Source organism: Chionomys nivalis, chromosome 3, assembly GCF_950005125.1.
Source record: "Chionomys nivalis chromosome 3, mChiNiv1.1, whole genome shotgun sequence".
Taxonomy (NCBI): Eukaryota; Metazoa; Chordata; class Mammalia; order Rodentia; family Cricetidae; genus Chionomys; species Chionomys nivalis.
This window is the reverse complement of record NC_080088.1, coordinates 80,239,019-80,258,903: the sequence shown is the minus strand read 5'-3', so window position 1 is coordinate 80,258,903 and position 19,885 is coordinate 80,239,019. Positions and strand designations below refer to the sequence as shown.

Below are 19,885 nucleotides of genomic sequence, written 5' to 3'. Positions count from 1 at the left end.
GGCCTGTAGTTCTAATACCTGGGAGGTTGGGGGGCAGGAGCATCAGGAGTTCAAGGTCATTCTCTATAGGAAGTTTGAGATCAATCTGTGCTACATGAGATCCTGTCTCAAAAAATAATTCAAACAGAAACAAACTGAGTTCATTAAACTCTGGGCTATTATTAATTTTGGAGAACCATTCTCATCTCAGAAATTACAGTTGGCAGAGGGTTCTGAAAGACCTCTAAGCAGTGGCCCTAGGGAATGAATGTACCCATAGATCCCATCCAGATGTGGCACACCCACTTCTGTTGTGTTTGTGAATGTGGACACAAAGACAGTGCTGCCTCTTCTTATGTGTGACAGCTGGCACTGAGGACCACAAAGACCTGAGCCAGGCCCTGAGCCTCATCAAAGACATCATCTCACAAGTGGATGCCAAAGTCAGTGAGTATGAGAAGGACCAGCGCCTCAGGGAGATCGCAGGCAAGGTGGACTTGAAGTCATCCAGCAAACTCAAGAATGGGCTTACCTTCCGCAAGGAGGACATGCTGCGGCGCCAGCTCCACCTAGAGGGCACCTTGTGCTGGAAGTCCACATCAGGACGCTTGAAAGGTAAATGTCTGCCTCTGGCCACCTCTAGTGGGTTTCATGTTGGCTCCACATAATACAACCTTGTAGTTCTGGCAGCTGTGTTAGAGTGATGGGCACCATCTGGATGGTTTGGGCTCTGTCTTAAATTATATTCCATCTTGAATTGACACTAAGCTAAATGATGGGAACAAGACCAAACTTGCACCACTGGAGTGTTTTCAGGTTTAAAGGAAGCAGTGGACTACAAAGAATAGACTGGAGGAAGAGTGTTTAATTTGACAAGATCATCAGAAATGACTCTTCCAGGGATGGTGCTGTAGGTCAGTTTTGTGCTTGCTTAGCATGCATGAGGCCTTGGTTTCCAGCCACAACACCAAGTAAACTTGAGCATAGTGACAATCAGCTCTAGGGAAGCAGAAGCAAAGGGATTGGGAATTTAGGGTCATTCTCAGCAACAGATCAAGTTAGAAACCAGACCCTGCCTCAAAAGGGGTAAAAAAGAAAAAGAGGCTCCCTCAAACATTAGTATCTGCACTCCTGTGACTCATGTGCAAATGTCTCACTGTAAGAGATGTTCATACAGTCATACAGGGATAAAGCACCAAGCGGGACTGGGACTTAAGGGAGCTGAGGCCAGCCCTGCCTCCATCTTTGCAGCAGGAGACAAGATATGACCTGGCATAGAAAGAGAAGTGCATTTCAACAAAGAAACCACCTAGAGGCTGGAACAATGACTCAGTGGGTAAAGTGCTTGCCTGAGTTCAGTCCCCAGCCAGGCATGGTGATGCATGCCTGTAACCCTAGTACTGTTTACACTAGTTTAGCCACGTGCGGTGGAAGTATAGATCCAACTTGCACAACTTGTCCTCCAACCTTCACATACACACTAGGGCATGCACACACCTTCCTTCTAGCCAATTTCCTCTGCATGCTATACACACATCAAAAAAAAAAAAATCAGGAAGTGATTAAGGAAGATACTCCATATCAACCCCTAGTGTATGCACATATACATGCACAGGTGCACCCACAAAATGTGTGCATGAACATATATATGGATTACATGTATATCCATATGCACAAAAATAGCAACGATAATAAATGAGGGGCTGGGAAGATGGCACAGTCTCTAAGCGTACCTGCTGCTCTTATAAAGAACTCTAAATTTGGTTCCCAGAACCCACACTGGACAGCTTACAGCTGCCTGTAACTCCAGCTACAGGAACCCAGCAGCTCTACTCACTGAGAGCACTTACATACATGCACAAGGCCACACAAACACCCATGCACACATAGTTAAAAATAAATCCTTGAGCGAGGCTTGGTGGTGCACTCCTTTAATCCCAGCACTCAGGAGGCAGACATAGGCATATCTCTGTGAGTTCAAGTCCAGCCTGGTCTACAAAGCAAGTTCCAGGACAGCCAGGGCTCTTTATACAGAGAAACTCTGTCCTGAAAAGCAAAAATAAATTAATAAGTAAATAGAGAGTAAAAATTTAAGCCACGTGGTAGTGACTCATGCCTATAATCTCAGCACTTGGGAGGCAGAGGCAGGTGGATCTCTGTGAGCTCAAGGCCAGCCTGGTCTACAGAGCAAGTTCTAGGACAGGCTTCAAAGCTACAGAGAAACCCTGTCTCGAAAAACCAAAAATAAAGTAAAATAACCCTGTCTCGAAAAACCAAAAAAAAAAAAAATAATAAAGTAAAATAAAAATAAATAAGTAAATAAATAAATAATAAAAATAAATTCTTAAGCCAGGCACACATCGTTAAGGCAGAGGTAGGCAGATCTCTGTGTTCGAGACCAATCTGGTCTACAAAACAAGCTCCAGGAAAGCCAACGGCTACACAGAGAAACCAAAAAGCAAGAAAAATAATGAAAGAACTGAAGAACTGAATGGGACATGGGAGCTCTAGCTTGAGTTCTGAACTTTCCGAGCGGGAGCCTCTGGCGTTCATTTATGCTGAGTCTCCAAACTCAGGTACTTTGTGGAAAGAGTTGAGTTAGGATGGGAATTCCTAGGAACAAGAGGCTGAAGCATCGTGGTGCTTCCCTCTTGAGCCCTTCTGGGCACGTGGCCTCTAAGACTATCCTCCGTGTGCTGGTCTCTGCAGATGTCCTCGCTGTCCTGTTGACTGATGTGCTTCTGCTGCTGCAGGAAAAGGATCAGAAATACGTCTTTGCTTCTGTGGTATGTGCCTAACATCTTCCCAGGTTCCACGTCTTTGCTTCCATGGCACGTGTCTGATGTCTTCACAGACCCCACTTGCTGGGGCCATGCCGTGGTGGGTCCCATAGAGGGATGTCCAAGACAAGACATGGAGAGGAAACACAGATGGGGTGTAATATACTGAGAGACACCCTGTCTCATGGTCCTTCCAGAAGGTTCCAGCCAATGGGCATCAATAGAATGTATAGGGGATGAGAACCTGTCTTGCTTCCTGGTATGGCTCTGGTCCTCATTGAAAGGTCTCCGGTGGGAGGGCCTTAAGAGGGACACTGAGGTCAGTTGTCCTTAGGTAAAAAGTTTATTAAAAGAATTAGTAATGCCATAAGCAGATGACAGCGTGGGAAGGGCTCTAAACAGAGTTCAAACTCAGAAGGCAGAATAGGGACCATTCTTTATAGGTATGAGAGGAGGGAGGAGGTTCACATAAGCTGTCTCTGATTTCTGGGTGGCAGAGAGAAGGGACAGAATTGCAGGGTAGGATTATGTCACTCTAAGAATGCGGGAGAAGTGAGAAGGAGGGGCACATCTAGTTGAGGTCTGTGAACTTACATGGGGACATGAGAACAGTAACTATCATCCTTCTGGAATGGCACCTGGGGGTCTTTACTGACTCAGAGACAAGGGTCTGTCTCCTTCTGTAACAGCTAGGATGCCAGAATTTGCTCTGAGGATGGAGCTGGAGAGGGCTGCAGGTGGGCGTAACTTGAACAATGTCTGGTTGGGGGTTAAGCACTTCCTTCCTGGAGTGCCCAAGGAGCTGTTACAGATTCACAGACACATTCTCTGCACTGGGGTACAGGGGGCTTTGCCTATAGCTATGAGGCTAGGGAGAAAGGGAAGGGCTGCTGTCTGATTATCCCCTAATCCATGATCTAAAACATCCTCAGTCTTTCCAGCTTCACTGTCCGTGTGTTCCAATATCCCCGGGTACTCACAGGCCCTAGAGTCTGACCCAAAGAACCTTATCTTAGTGTATGGATGTTGAATGTACTGGTGTGACAAATGGTAAAAAGCCTCTGCTCTGGGGGTCTGTAGAGAAGGGGATGGGGCAGCAAGCAGAAGAAAAGGACCTAAACTGAGTTTATGTGGCACACTAATAAAACCCCTAATTGGAATCTGCACCATTTACATAGACAAAGGACACTAAGACCCAGAGGTTCCACGTCAAGATTGTCAGCTGCTCAGTCCCTGAGTAAGCCTGGCGAGTGGCCATGCTCTCTATGGGATGGGCATCAGAAAAATGAGAGAGATAGGTAAGGGGAGTGAGGACAGGTGGACCTGAGAGAATGGTGTGGGGCCCCAAAATCCCTCCTGTGTTTTCAGCTCCAAGTGTTAGATGGGGACTCATGGAGGTGATGTGGAAGTAAGAGGATGCTGACCTCTGCCAATGCAGGTTGTTCTTTAATCAAAACAAAGGACCGCAGACTCTGCAGGGGTGGAGATGGGGTCAAGGCTGATGGCTTAGTGTCTTATAGGGCAGAACCCTTGAGGTGGAAGATTCCATCTGTTGACCTTAAAGCACCTCAGGAATTCTCCCACCCCTTGTCACCCCATCCCACCTTTCCATAAACCACGTCAGACTATTTTGTCACAAAAGCTGCCCCCCTCTTTAGCTCAGCACACCTCTTAAGCCACCACAGTTTCACACAAGGCGTAGGTGTCAGTGTGATAGCTATGTGCCCCACCCCTACTCTCAGAAGACTTTGGGGCATTAATAGACTTGAATCAGGAAACACGCAAGCAAGCACCATCATCTTCCTAGACCCTCTCATCCTCCTGCCTCCTGTACAGTATCTCAGATGGATCTCTGTGTATCCCAGGTGAGACGTAAAGTAGCCTATCTTAGTCCCCAGAAATGCAGGGACAAATCAACCACAGCACCCAGTGTTAATATGTTCAGGAGTTCTTAGACAGGAAAGCACACACACACAAAGAAAAATCTCCAAGCTGGCTTCATTGCATACACCTGTCATCCGAGGGTTTGTAAATTCAGGGCTTTATATAGCCCAGGTTGGCCTGGAGCTCACTGTTTGGCTGAGGCTGGCCTTGATCTTCTGAACTTCCTACCTCCACATCTTAAGTGTTGGAGTGACGGACCTGTGACTGACCCAGTCTTACAGTCCTATAAGGACACCAGTTCTATTGGTTTGGACCACTGGAAAGACAAGTCTTGTTTAACATGACTTTATCTTTAAAGATCCTGTCTCTGTACACCATCACGTTCTGAGGTGCTTGGGCTTAGAACCTCAATATATAAGAGGGTCTGGGCAGTGGAACTCAGAACACTACTTGATGTGCCTTTTGAGGTCAGCAGGTGGCTCCATGGGTAAAGATGCTGCTGCAAGGCTTCATGACCGCAGTTCAACACCCAGAACCCTCATGGTGGAAGGAGAGAAACAGCTCCCACAAGTTGTCCTCTGATCTCCAGAGGTGTACCATGCATGCATGAGCATGCACACATGCATGCTCTCACTCATATAAAATGTTAAAAAAAATATTAACAGAAAAGAACTATGTCCGATGCCAGGTATGGTGGTGCACACCTGAAGTCCCAACACTTGGAAGCTGAGACAGGGCCGCTGTCAACTTGAAGCCAGCCGGGTTTCACAATGAGTTCAAGCCCTCAAAAGGCATTAAAAAGAATACTAGGATATCAATTAAATAGTCTCCAGTTAGTAAAACGTTCCTGCTTTGCACTGGCATGGCTCTTTAGTACTTGAAGACCTGAGTTCACTCCCTAGAACCCACATGAAAAAGTAGGGTGTGGTGGCACACACTCGTGCCCCCATGCTGGGGAGACAGATCCCTGTGGCTCATTGGCTTATCTGCCTGACCTACTTGGTGAACCTCAGGACACTGAGAAACCACGCACCTGAGGAACAACAGCCAAGATCATCATCTGCCTTCGTGTAAATGCATATATACACTGGGAGTGGGAGCAGGGTTCTAGGGCTGTTTGACAATAGCAGGACAACAGTTAAGTTTCCATCTTCTTCCCCCTGCAGGACTCAAAGCCGCCCATCATCTCTCTGCAAAAGCTAATTGTGAGAGAAGTGGCCAACGAGGAGAAGGCCATGTTTCTAATCAGTGCCTCCATGCAAGGACCAGAGATGTATGAGATCTATACCAATTCCAAAGAAGACAGGAACACCTGGATGGCTCACATCCGCAGAGCCGTGGAGAGGTGAGCCCAGGGTCTTCTGCCTCCTCGGGCAGGCTCTTCCTGCCCAGTCACGCTCTCGGGATTGAGAAGCTATTCTCATATGACTTTGACCTCCCAGACAGATCCCCTCATTGGTTGGTTGATTTTTGAGAAACAAGCTCATGTAGCCCAGGCTGGCATCCAGCTCACTGTGTAGCCCAAGATGAGCCTTCTTATCTTCCTGCCTTCACCTCCCAGGTTCTGGAATGAAAGGTAGGCACCACTGTACCCAGTTTATACAGTGCCAGGGGTGAAACCCTGAGTCATGAGTGTAAGTGAGCACCCTACCAACCGAGCCACCCAGTCCCATGAGGAAATCACGTCTCACAATGAACTGCTCCTTCTAATAATGGCCAACCTGTCACAGTGCTAAAAAGGCCTGGATATTTCTGTATAAGGTGTGTGAGGGACCAGGCAGTTCTAAATTGGACCTTTATTGTGGGCCACTCAGATAAACAGTTTGAGGCCAGCCTTGTTGGAACAGGTTATAATATCCTTTTTATTTCTCAGACTGAGCGCCCTGCAGATCCCAGTCCAGTGCCTTATCTCTTCCCCCTGCCTGAACCAGAATCTGGCTGACAGGTGGGCATGGAGATTAGTCCAGCCTCCTGCTCCGTATTCACACCACGCTCAGTAGCTTCAGCTCCGAGTGGTCCACAGCTCCCAGTGTCTGACAGTCATCTGCATCTGTGCACTGACCACCTCCTCCATGTCACAGCTGGGCACTTTAAACCTGTATATGAGGAGCTAGAGAAATGGCTCAGTTAATGCTTACTGCTTTTGCAGAGGACCTGAGTTAAGTTACTAGCACCCACATAGTATGGCTGCTCACAACTGCCTATAATTCTAGTTCAGGGGATCCGATGCTTTTTTTTCTGGCCCCCATTACCAGCACATACATGACATGTGCACACACATACATATAAATTAAATGTATCGCAGTTTTTTGTTTTTTGTTTTGTTTTTTGTTTTTCGAGACAAGGTTTCTCTGTAACTTTGGTGCCTGTCCCAGAACTAGCTCTTGTAGACCAGGCTGGCCTCGAACACCCAGAGATCCGCCTGCCTCTGCCTCCCAAGTGCTGGGATTAAAGGCGTGCGCCACCACCGCCTGGCTAATGTATCACAGTTTTTAAAAAACTGTGCAAGAAGTAGAATTTGGTGGTATGTACCTGTGCCCCCCACATTGGGAACCTGAGGCAGGAGGATCCGAAGTTCTCCTGGTTAAGCCCTGACCCTTGGAGAACTGTTGTGTGTTGACTCTCTTCCTCCTCGTCCTCCAAGCTCCTCACAAGAGCAGCGTCCAGAACCTAGGGCTATAACTTGGTAGCATGCTTACCCAGCGTGCACAAAGCTCTCAGTCCAAGCCCCAGCACCATATAAGCTGGTTGTGAAGGTACATGCCTGTAATCCCAGCACTTGACTAGTAGAGGCAGAAGATCAGAAAATCAAAGTTGTCCTTGGCCAGAGTAGTTGGGTCTAGGTCTAGCTTGAGTTGTGTGATACCTTGTTGTTTGTTGTTGTTGTTTGTTTTTTAAAAAACAAATAGGTGGTGGTGATTACACCTTTATCCCAGCACTCAGGTAGATCTCTAAGTTTGAGCCTCGCCTGATCTACAAAGGGAGTTCCAGGACAGCCAGGACTACTCAGAGAAACCCTGTCAGGAAAACCAAATAACAACAAAACGAGCAGTGCACAGGGAGACATAGGTCAGTGGAAGAGCCGTTTCATAGCTAATACAGGCCCTGGCTCAGTAATCTTTTTTTAGTTTTCTTCAAGACCAGGTTTATCTGTAGCTTTGAAGTCTGTCCTGGAACTAGCTCTAGTAGACCAGACTGGCCTCGAACTCACAGAGATCTGCCTGCCTCTGCCTCCTGAGTGCTGGGATTAAAGGCATGGGCCACCACTGCCCGGCCTGGCTCAGTAATCTTTTCATAATTACATTTCTTTATTGGAGAGAAAGTGAGCCATGGCAAGCATGCAAAGGTCAGAGGACAACTTTTGGGGTTAGTTATTCTCTTCTATTATGTGAGTCCTGGGGATTGAATTCAGGCACGGACACGCCAAAAGTGGGTGTTGGGTGTCTTCTGTCACTCTACCTATTCTGCTGAGACAGGGTCTCTTGTAGATCTGGGGCTCCATTATCCCCCAAGCCATCCCCCCAGCATAAGGAAGAGAGAAAAGGGATGCTCTGTGATGCTGCTGTCAGAACATGGCCCATGTGACATTGATGGCAGCTGTCCCCTTTGCCTGCAGCTGTCCAGATAAGGAGGAGGGCCCCTCCATCGAGCCTGAGGAGAGAAGGATGACTGAAGCCTTCACCCTGAGACTCCGGGACTTTCAAGGTAAGAGGGGTCAGCACTGTGGGCAGGTCCCTCTTGCAACCCATGGTCCCACATCAAGTTTATGCCTCCTCACTGAGGACTAATGTACAATGTCACCCATTTCAAGAGTTCAGTTCATGGCCAGGGAGATGGTTCAGTAGGTAGAGTGCTTGACTAGATTGCATGAAGCCCATGGGTTCCAACCCCAGCACCACAAACACAGGGATAAGTGTCAGAAGTTCAAGGTCATCTTCAGCTATGTGGTGAGCAAATCTAGCCAGAGCTAAAGACTGCCTCAAAGATAGATTGGTGGATAGATAGATGATTAAAATATAAAACATCACAATAAAAAATAAGTAAATGGAGCCAGACATGGTGGCACACACCTTTAGTACCAGCACTCAGAAGAATTTTATGTGTATGGGCAGTGGGCATTTTGCCTGCATGCATGTCTGTGCACTGCATGCATGTAATGCATGCAGAAGCCAGAAGAGGAAGTTAAAGGCAGTTGTGAGCCACCCTATGGATGCCAGGAATCAAATCTGGGTCCTCTGCAAGAACAACAAATGTCAAATGTTCTTAACCACTGAGCCATGTCACTAGCCCCAAGATTGATAAACTTGGAGGCTGAGGTGAGAGGATTGATGGGAATTCAAAGCCAGCCTGCATCATTCAGCTATTACCAGGTGAACCAAGAGTATATAACAAGATGATGTCTAAAAACAAGAAATTAATTAATATCAACCCTGTTTTCTGGGCTGACAGGATGGCTCAGCAGGTAACGGTAGCTTGTTACCACATCTGACAACCCAGTTTCAATCCCTGACATATGGAACTGACATAATAGAGAGAACCAACAACTCCAAGTGGTCCTCTGACTACCACATGCAATCCATGGCATACTTGCCATGTAATACACAAATAAGGGAAAAATGTTTAAATAATGTTTAAAACAACCCCTCAGTTTTCTAACATAAAATTTTAGAAATTTAACTTTTTTTTTTAACAAATGATAAATTATATTTATACAGTAAATAAGTATCAACAGTCAACACAAATCCAAAACCAACCACCAGCCCCGGATCTGAGGAACAGCTGGATAACTTCCCTAGGGTGTCCGTCAGGAAGGGCATGGTGGCACGTGTGCAACACACATGGCAGTGACCAGTGGCTTCATGATCAGTGCAGTGGATAACAGGGACATGCGCTTAAGCTAGGTGTGGTAGTTCACACTCACACCTATAATCCATGTACTTGGGTGGCCATGGCAAGGGATCTCCAGCCTGCAGAAGAGTAAAATCCTGTCTCAAAAAACAAACAAAACAGATGATGGTGGTGCCCGCCTTTAATTCCAGCACTAGGGAGGCAGAGGCAGGCCTGGTCTAGAAAGCAAGTTCCAGGACAGCTAACGCTACACAGAGAAGCCCTGTCTCGAAAGACCAAAAAACAAACAAACAAAACCAGGGGCTGGAGACACAGCTCAGCAGTTAAGAACGCTTGCTACACAACCATGTGGGGCAGCGGTCAGACCCACTCCCCACATTACAGGCCAGATGTCCTCCTGCATACACACCTATAACCTGTTCCAGACTCCTGCCTGTCCACACTTACCTGCCATTTGGTGTTCACAGTAGGGATGGGAGGAGGAGCCAAGGGGACAGGACCACACTAGTCGGTATTTAGAGGGCAGATAGGGGGTGTGCCTTTGAGGTTACAGGTCATCCGGGCACCCCACCCTCACAGTCTGGCTCCAAGAGCAGGTCCCTGGGGCTGACCATCACCTCTGGGTCCTCTATAGAACGACTGAGCCTGAAAGACCAGCTGATCGCACAGAGCCTTCAGGAGAAGCAGCAGATCTACCTGGAGATGGCAGAGCTGAGTGGGCTGGATGAGTCAGCCCAGTGCCGAGGCCTCTTCCGAGGAGGCGGGGACCCCTCTGAGACCCTACGGGGGGAGCAGATTCTCAGATTAGCCATGAGCGAGAGTAAGTCAATCATCCCATTATGGTATGTTATGATATTGTAAGGGTGGGCTGCATGGGGGTCCAAAGCCAGGCCCAGGACTCTGTGTGGCTGACCTTACCTGGGACCACTGTCGTTTTGCTTTCTTGTGATTCGGGGAACCCAGCATGTGCAAGAACTCTACAACCAAGCTACACCCCAATCCTTTCTGTGCTTTCTCTGCCAATCAACAAACACTCCCTGGGTGACCTGGTTAACCCCAGAGATCTAAGGTTGACTCAGGGCTAGGGCTGTGGCTCTGTTGGTAGGGTGCTTGTCTAGCGTGTGTGAAGCCCTGGAATCCCAGCACTTGGGGGACTGAGGCAGGGGGACCAAAAGTTCAAGTCATCCTTAGCTCCTTAATGAATCTGAAGCTCATCTGAGAGGCATGAAAGACTTGTCCTCGGGGGAAAAAATAAAGCCTGGGCCTAAGAAATGGCCAGCAGGTAAGAGTGCTAACCTCCGTGTATGACAGCCTGAGTTCAATCCTAGACATCCACGTGAGAGGAGGACAGAATCAACTCCTGCAAGTTGTCCTCTGACCGCCACATGTGTGCTGTGTTACATGTGTGCATTCATACACACAAGAAATAAAATGTAATTAAATTTTCTGAGCAAAATCCAGTTCCCTAATACAGATCCTTCTTTTCTGGGACAGCCCCCAATAATATTCTCAGGAAAATGTATATACATTTTGAGGAAATTATGAAGTTCGAAAACACACCCTTGACTTGGGCCAGAACCCCACCTCAAGCTCCTGCAGGCTGCCAGGCATTAACAACCATTAAACCACTGGATACATATAACCCACTGTCTCTATACACATTCTGCCCTGACCATGCAGAGACCCCTCTGCCAGCCTCAAGGCTGGTAAGGGGAACCTTCAGTGATACAGGAGCTCCTAACAGCACCATTGCAGCCACCAGAGCCCCATGATGTCCAGGAGGGCAGCCAATGTAGTGGCTCTCTTCCATCAGCAAGTCAGACCACTCAACCCCTTGCCTGCACAGCTTAGCCACGACCCTCCAGCCACACCCGCACTGCCCTTCCACCTCTGTCTCCTGAGGCCATTGTTCCTGGCCTCCAGTGACACAAATCTGGTACATGGGTTGGGAATGTTCTCCTTGCCTCTTCACCTGGCTAGAGACTTTGAATGGTAGAGGGTCAGTGAAGGGTTTGTAGACCACCCTTACCCCATGGGCAGCCCTCCTGTTCAGCTCTCACTTTATGTGTTTGCTACTAAGCCTAGGTAGGGACTGGTGCATAACATCCCTAGGCCTGGCTTGGGGCCTAGATTTCAGTAGCACCCTGAGGAACTGGAGAGAAAAGTCACCGAGCCCATATGGCTCCTGTCTATATGTTGTGTGACACTTTTTTTTTTTTTTTTGAGGAGACATGAACATATATACATCTTCACCCTAGACAGGGAACTAATGACAGACTGAAGTAACAATAACACCAGTCCAACTTGGTAAACCAGTAAGTTTACAAGCAGTGGTGAGGGATTACTTACAACTTAAAGGCAGTTGCATCACTGAAAACCACCCCAGCCTAGATGACAACTAATGAAAACTGGGGCCCTGGAGTTCTCTTCGTGACTTGCAGGCAAAGTTGGCTGAACTGGTTGGGAGAGCCTTTTCCCCAGAAGTCCTTTCTATTTATATTACTTCTGGTAAGTTTCAGGGACTTCCTGAGATTTGTGCATTGTTGACTTCCTGAATCTTATGGAGCCTGTCTCTAAGATAGGTTTTTTTCAAACCCAATGGCTGTCCAATTTCCTTAGCTTCTCCCTTAGACACTGAGGATGATGGCTCAGAATTTGGCTCCATTATTAGAGTGCTTGCCTAACACTGGGCTCTGTCCCCAGCACTGCCAAAGCCAAAGTAATAGTGTATAACTGTCATCGTAGCACTCAACTGCCACGCTTGCTTCTGGCTCAGGTCTGGGCTCCCTGCCGCCCTTGGCATAACCCCCACCACCTGTTAACTCATGTCCCCCACCTCTTCTTCACAGTTGAGGGCATCCAAAGCCTGATTTGCCAGCGGCTAGGCAGCACCAGTGGCCAAGTGGAGGAGGGAGGTGTCTCTGCAGGCCTGCCTCGGAGGGCTGAGACCTTCGGGGGCTATGACAATGTGGGCAGCCCCAGCAAGAGTAAGTATGTTACCTACGTCTGGGGCTGTGCCTCGGGAAGCTCATGAGTGGCAGATCCAGTGCTCTGTACAGTGTGACTTCTTGAGTTTTTAGTTGTGAGCCTTAACCTTTAACAGCTGAGCTATCTCCAGCATTGGGGGTATAATTCCTGAAAATAGTCCTCGGTCCTCTGGGTGTTGTGGGCTCTGTACTACAAAGCCAGGGCCCTGCAGCAGGCCTCCGGGAGCACCCTAGCATGTATTTATTACATGGTAGGGTTTGGGTGAAGAGGAGGAGAGCCCAGACCCTGTGGGATTCATAGCATCCTCTTGTGATCAATTTGGGGTCTCCAGATGGCAGCTTTAAAAAGAAGATGTGCAACAATGACCTCGGGCCCCAAGACTGGCAGGGGCCTGCTAGCAGCCCAGATTCCAGATCCTGTGACGGCAACACCCCTGGTGGCTGTGAGGAATCACTTCAGGCGGTAAGTGACTCATGGTAACGTTGCTTACCTGGGTTCAGACAGTCCAAGTCAACATAACCACCACTAACATGACAGCCTTCAAAATTAATCTTGTAGACCCTTGGGAATGGCTGGCAGTGACTCGGGAGGGAGGCAGAGGAGAGAATGGGCTTGACTTCAGCAGACCCAAAACCTCACATTGTTACCATAAGCTATCCAGAGTGTGCAGTAACATGTGCCCACATTCCTGACCTTTCACAGGCTCTTCCCTCCCTATTTGACTCGGCACAACTAATACCTGCGCATTGTTGCTGAGGTTTCCAGAAGCTAAGGCCACCTGCCCCTGTCTGTGTCTGAGGCTTGAACAGGACCCTGTGTCTGGCATGGCCACATAAGCTTCACTTCCAAGCCTCCAAGCCTACCCTACTGTAGAGCTGGGCATCAGCCACCTCCTTACCTCCCAGGCATCCCCTTTTCATTCTCCAGACTCTTGAATGGACATACATCAGATGGCCATAGCACTTGTAACCCCCTCCCCCAGTCATGACTCAGGCCTGGGTCCTTTTCTTTTTCCCAAGCCAAGAACATGTCTGCTCGCACAGAGAGCCGAGGTGGTTTAGGTTTAATCCCATTTGCTACTATCATCCTCTTCTTCACAGGTGGAGATGCCTAGCACAGAGAGCAGCTCATGTCTGCCCACTGTCCTGGAGTCAGAGGTACCACCCCTGGTCCACCTCCCCCAGGGACGGCATGCCCATATATCCTGTGTACCTTCATCAGGTAGACCAATTTGGCTTTCTCTCTGCAGCTGGTCCACCGGGTCCAGACACTGTCGCAGCTTCTTCTTAGTCTCCAGGTACCGGCAGCATCGGGAAGGGGACTGGCTGTTCCCACTCTTTGCTGGTTGGCTGGGTCTAACCAAGGGCATGACTCTCATCAGCCCCATCCCTATCCCTGTTCCTAGGCAGTTATCGCTCAACAGGACAGCTATGTGGAGATGCAGCGAGTGGCCATCCAGGAGCGTGAAAAGCAGTTCCGGCTGCAATCAACACGCGGGAACCTGCTGCTAGAGCAAGAGCGTCAGCGCAACTTCGAGAAGCAGCGTGAGGAGCGTGCTAGTGTTGAAAAGCTGCAGAGCCAGCTGCGCCAGGAGCAGCAGCGGTGGGAGCGGGAACATGCGCGACTGCAGGAGAGGGAGGACGAGGCACGCCAGCTGCGCCAGCAACTGGACCAGGAGCGCACGGAGCTGGAACAGCAGCGCCAGGCCTACCAGCACGACCTGGAGCGGCTACGCGAGGCCCAGCGCGCAGTGGACCGTGAACGTGAGCGCCTGGAGCTGCTGCGCAGGTTCAAGAAGCAGAACACCATACCAGGGGCACTACCCCCAGAGGTGTTGGCAGAGGTGGGTGAGACTGTGTGGCCAAACTGCTAAATTGGAAATGTGACTTGGTTTAGTGCTTGACTAGCTTGCACGAAGTCCCTGGTTCCTACCCAGCATTGCATTAAAAAAAAAAAAAACCAACAACACTGGACGGTGGTGGTACTCACCCTTAATCCCAGGATCTTCTGAGTTCAAGGTCAGTCTGGTCTAAGTGAGTTCCAGGACAGCCATATATGATACACAAAGAAACCCTGTCTCAAAAAAAAAAAAAAAAAAAAAAACAAAAACAAAAAAAATATATAGTGGCACAGGCCTATCAGCCTAACATTCAGGGGGTCGAGGCAGAAGGATTAGATCATCCTTGGCTACATAGCAAGTTCAAAACCACTTAGGCTATGTGAGACCCTGGGGGATGTGGGAGCTGCTGTTAAAAGAAGCACATGCTTTTAACCCCAGCAATCAGGAGGCAGAGGTGGATCTCTGAGTTCGAGGCCAACCTGATCTACATAGAGTTCTAGAACAGCCAGGGCTACATAAACAGACCCTGTGAGTAATCCAAATTAGATTGTGTGGCCATATTTGTGCATGAGAGAGAGAACGCACATATATGGCCCAGTGTGACAATGGATATCCATATACTGCTGTGTTCCGCGAATTGTAAATCACCAGAAGCACTGTAGACTGAAGCAGTGTTCTGCAGAATACACCTTCCAAGCTGTGAACTGGACCCAGCTGGGTAGGCAACACCTATTTATCTCCGAGCACTAACCAGTTGTGTTTGGTCCTCCCCAGTCCATAGCCACCAAAGGACTGGGAAGCCTTTTGTGGGGTTAACAGTCACCAGCAGGCTCAGCAATGATAGGCTGTGTCTTCTATTACTTTCAGGCCCAACCCACAAGCCACCCTCCCAGTTTCAATGGGGATGGACTAGAGGGGCGCTTAGCCCTAGCCAAAGCACCAGGGACCCAAGGGAGCATGCTGCTGTCTGGCACAGGAACTGAGTACATAGAGCGACCCGAGGTGGCCCGCTGGAATAGTACCACTGCTGAGAGCCGTTCAGCCAAGAGTGATGTGCCCATCCAGCTGCTCAGTGCCACCAACCAGATTCAGAGGCAGACAGCTGTGCAGCAGCAGATCCCCACCAAGCTGGCTGCCTCCACCAAGGGTGGCAAAGACAAGAGCAGCAAGAGCAGGGGTTCCCAGCGTTGGGAGAGCTCAGGTGAGTTACACCCCACCCCCAAAGTTCACGGGCCCCTATAAAGGTCCACTGTGGAGCTCAAATCGGGTCCCCTGTACCCTCCAGAGAGGCACGCCCCTCCCACTGGAGTTCTCTGTCTCAGCAGCGGAACTGAAATGACAGACCTCAGGCAGGGAGACAGCCAGCCAAGCACCAGCACGGGCAAGTAGCATGGCAAGAAAGCAATGTCTGTGGCTCCACTTGCGTGTCTGTTGCTATGATAAAAACACGCTGACCAAAAGCGCCTTAGAGAAGTGATTTATTTTAGCCCACAGGTCCAGGGTCAGTCCATCACTGGGGGGAGTCAAGGCAGCAAGCTTGAGACAGCCTAAGTAACATCCACAGTCAGGCGCACAGAGAATGAAAGCGTGTTTGACTAGTGCCCAGCCATCTTTCTCAATTATCCAGACCAGGGCCTAAATCTAAGGAATGGTGGAGCCCACTTTCAGGCTGGGTTGTCCACACTGATTAAGGCAAACAAGACAATCCCTCACAGATATGCCCACCAGTCAGCCTGATGTAGGCAATCCTTCACCAAGACCTTTGTCCCAAGTTGCATTGTTGACAAAACTAATCATCATGCCCATTTACTTAGAACCTCCCATCTGGGGCAGAGGTCAGGCACTAGGGGCTGTACCCAGCATCTTTGTCCCCTCCCCATAGAGATTCCCTATTCAGTTGACACAGGGAGTCATGACCTTTCCCATGAGCAGAGTCCCTGTCCTAATGATCATGGGAAAAGGATGTTTGCTTGGGAGCCACACCCTGCTCCCACCCAACGCTGAGTGACTCTGTGCCACCTTTCAAAGTGCTTATCTGGCTGCCCCTGGGGAAATGAAAGGTAGGGGAGGCCCACTTGCCACCCAGATGACCAAGTCAAGCACCTTCCCTCTTCCAGCGTCCTTCGACCTGAAGCAGCAGCTGCTTCTCAACAAGTTAATAAGCAAGGATGACAATTCGTCACGAAACCGCCAGTCACTGAGTCCCATCCTGACTACCCCCTATGGATCTGCACCTGCCCCAGGTGAGCTCGGCCACTGGACATTAGGGCCACCCACTGATTGTGGCGGCTCTGACACCAGTATGCCCCATCTCTCTTGCAGATCCCTGTTTCCCAGCCCCAAGCCCAGTCCCAAGCCCGGCCCCAGCAGCCACGCCCCCTGAGGTCTTCAAGTCTGGAGGCGTGCCTCTGCCACCTGCATCCCCAGCTTCCTCACTGCCACCCACACCACTCACTGCCAAAGATGAAGTTGGCAAGGAAGATGTCATCTTCTTCTGAGGGGTCCATGGCCCCAAGAGCAGACCCTTTTCTATCCTGATAACCCTTTGTCTCTGGGGACCCCATGGGTGACTGTTACTGTCCAGCCATCCCCTTCCCCTGCCTGAGCACACACCAGGCACTTGCTCACCTGTTGGTGTCTTGGGTCTCACAGGTCTCTGTAGAATTAGTGGTAAAGCCTGGGTAGCCTCTTAAACCTTTTTATATATGCATGTGCAAACAAAATTCTTTTAAATTGAAGGTTGAACTCTAGCTAAACCACAGAGCTGTTCTAAACCAGAGGTAGGCAGCACAAAGGTGGGAGGGCCAGGGAAATGAACGGGTGGGTCTAAGATGACACTGGCTGCAGAGGCAGGTTCCATAACACCCAGAAATCTCTGGATTGAGCTGTTATTAGGCACCAGAAGGCACTAGAATCACCCAGAGTCCAGTGAATCTCCCTTTCCAAAGCAGCAGTTGATGCTGGCTACAGAGAGACTTGATCAGTAAGTGAACTGGGCAATGGCCAAGGGCCACATGATTGGGGAGGTTTGGGCAGCCCATGGGTCTGTGGGTTCACAAATCAGTCTGAAGAGGGCTACCAACTGTCACTCCTTGTAGTAGTTGGGGGTTTTCCCAGTTCTGCCTCTGGAGGAGCACCAGCCGTGTCCTCATACCCACCCATCTGAGACACAGAACCCTGGGTTCAGCAGAGCAACACATACCCCAGACAGTGTTTGGTTCCTGTGAAATGAGCAGGTTTTCCCTAATTCTCCAGTGTCCTGCCAGAGAGGCAGGAGTCTGGTCAGCAGCTGGTCTGGTCTGGTCTTCTTCCCAGGCTGGGCACCCATAGGCTCAGGAGGTGACTGGGTGTGGTGATCAAGAATCCTACAGCTGGTGGACAACAGGGTGCTGAAAGTGGTGGCGTCTTATGACTTCAGCACTCCAGGAGTGGTGTGGGGCCCCCTTGTCCGTCTGTCTTGTATCCAGAGTGTGTCTCTCCATTTACCAGACCTCATCCGTGCCATGTTGCTAATCAGTGTTTTGTGGGTTTTGTTGTTGTTGTTGTTTTTGTTGTTTTTGTGCGTGTTTTTTTGTACTGAGATATCAGAGCACTTTAGGAAAGCTGTCCTTTAAGCTCCCACTCTCTGAAGAGAACATTCCAGGACCCCACCCAAGTTGCGTGGGCTCACCATCAGTTCATATGCCCTGATCCCATCCCAGACACTATGATGTTTTGGACTTAGAAGTTCAAATGATTTCCCCTTGGCCCTGGGTAGGATTTACACATCCCTGCCAGGTGGCCAGGTGTTATCTCACTGTGTTCTGCACACCGTAGAGCAGTGGCGACAGTGTATCTGTCACCAGCAGCCATGGGTTCCTCCTTAGTGGGTCTTATTTGTAAAGCTGGTGAGCCAGCAGCATTCCCAACTCTGAGACTGAGCGGCATCCCTTGTCAATTGTGACCATGATCTTCGTCTACCCTGTGATTATTTCCACAGTGATAACAGAGCATCCTGGCCACAGGGTATTCTGGAATCACCCTAGAACTTATGACCAGATTCTAGCAATAAAAGCATCCAAAGGACCTCAGGTTGAAGCAGACCTTCTTTGGGATTGGGAGGCGAGGAGGGAGCTGTCTCCTGCTGAGATTTTGGTGACAGAGAACATGAATGTCTAAAAGGGAGCAGATACTGTGGGTGTTGACATGTGAATGTGGTTCAGTTGATAGAGTACTTACCTTGCATACATGAAGTCCTAAATTCTGTCTCCAGGTTGACATGGTATTGCACACTTGTAATCTCAGCACTCAGGAGGTGGATGTAAAGGACCAGAAGTTTGGGGTGGGGCTGGGAAGATGGCCCAGTGGTCCAGGCAAGTATGCGGGCCTGACCCCAAGTCAAAAGTTCGATACAGAAGCATATCTTTGTAATCCCAACACTATCCTAGGCTAGAAAACAGAAACGAGAAATCCCTGGAAATGCACTGGCAAGCTAACCTAATGTAAGTAGCAGTGGACAAGCGGCTGGAACCTGAGGTTATCCTCTGACCTCTCCACACATGTACTTTCTTGTTTGTTTAAGGGCTTGGAGCTGGAGAGATGGCTCAGTGTTTAAGAGCACTGACTGCTCTTAGGGCCTGGATATGGTTCCCATGGTGGCTCCAAACCATCTGTAACTCCAGTTCTATGGGGATACATGGGCACCAGGCATGCACTGGCACACATATACTGGGGCACATATACAAGAAGTCTTTTTTTGAAAACTAAAAGTTTAGCTGGTTATGGATGGTGGTGCATACCTTTAATGCAATGCCAGCACTCAGTAGGTCGAAGCAGGAAGACCTCTGTGAGTATGAGGCCAGCCAAGGCTACATAGTAACCCCTGTCTCAAAAAAAAGATAAAAATAAGTTTCAAGATCCTTGACTACACAGTAAATTGAAGGTGACCTGGCTCACATGAAGCCTTGTCTCAAGCACAGAATAAATAAGCAAAGGTGGGAGCTGGAGCTCGGGGTGGAGGACATGGCTAGTACATGCGAGATCTTAGGTCCATCTCCATCCAGAACCACTGGACAGCCCAGATGAGCCCTTTCTGGAAGAGTCTGCCCTTTTGCTCTATGTCTGCACCATATGTGGTTAATGTCGGCCTTCCCACCCCAGGCTTGGGCCTCAGATCAAACTCTGTCCTCCTGGTACCCGGACTAGGTGAGGGCATGAGCTCAGACTTCAGGTGGGGCACAGATAACAGGACACCAATATGATGTCCTTGAGAGCCAGAGCAGCTGTGACCACCCTAGGGTCAGGAGCCTGATGCTGGCCTACAGGTGCTCCACAGGTGAGAGGCTGGGGTGCTCAGTTGGGTTCACTCTTGTGCCACACTACCCCAAGTGCTGCCAGCACACCAGTGGCTCATGAACACGTCTTTGTAAAACCAAAATTTCTTGGATTTCTGGCCAACACCAAAAGGGTGAGGGCTGGGATCATTGTATCTCGACAGTAGAATACTTGGCTCATCCCTGGTACCAAAAATTGGGAGGGTCAGGGAAGCAACCTGACCTATGTAGCAGGGCTGTCTGAAAACAGGCAC

At 49.3% G+C, this 19,885-nt stretch overlaps 1 protein-coding gene across 4 annotated transcripts in view; it reads left to right on the top strand.

Moving 5' to 3' along the window:
* Positions 1–18,403, top strand: part of Arhgef18 (Rho/Rac guanine nucleotide exchange factor 18) — a 108,856-nt gene extending 90,453 nt beyond the window's left edge. For 3 of the 4 annotated variants that reach the window (XM_057764960.1, XM_057764962.1, XM_057764961.1), the window contains 13 exons: positions 346–594; positions 2,689–2,765; positions 5,810–5,988; positions 8,260–8,348; positions 10,126–10,311; positions 12,341–12,478; positions 12,811–12,941; positions 13,580–13,636; positions 13,729–13,776; positions 13,885–14,322; positions 15,187–15,520; positions 16,437–16,562; positions 16,642–18,403. In XM_057764960.1, coding sequence (XP_057620943.1) covers positions 346–594; positions 2,689–2,765; positions 5,810–5,988; positions 8,260–8,348; positions 10,126–10,311; positions 12,341–12,478; positions 12,811–12,941; positions 13,580–13,636; positions 13,729–13,776; positions 13,885–14,322; positions 15,187–15,520; positions 16,437–16,562; positions 16,642–16,817 — 2,228 coding nt within the window. In that variant the 3' untranslated portion in view covers positions 16,818–18,403. The remainder of the gene's footprint in view (positions 1–345; positions 595–2,688; positions 2,766–5,809; positions 5,989–8,259; positions 8,349–10,125; positions 10,312–12,340; positions 12,479–12,810; positions 12,942–13,579; positions 13,637–13,728; positions 13,777–13,884; positions 14,323–15,186; positions 15,521–16,436; positions 16,563–16,641) is intronic. The other variant, XM_057764963.1, reaches the window with a different exon arrangement.
* Positions 18,404–19,885: the final 1,482 nt, after the last annotated feature.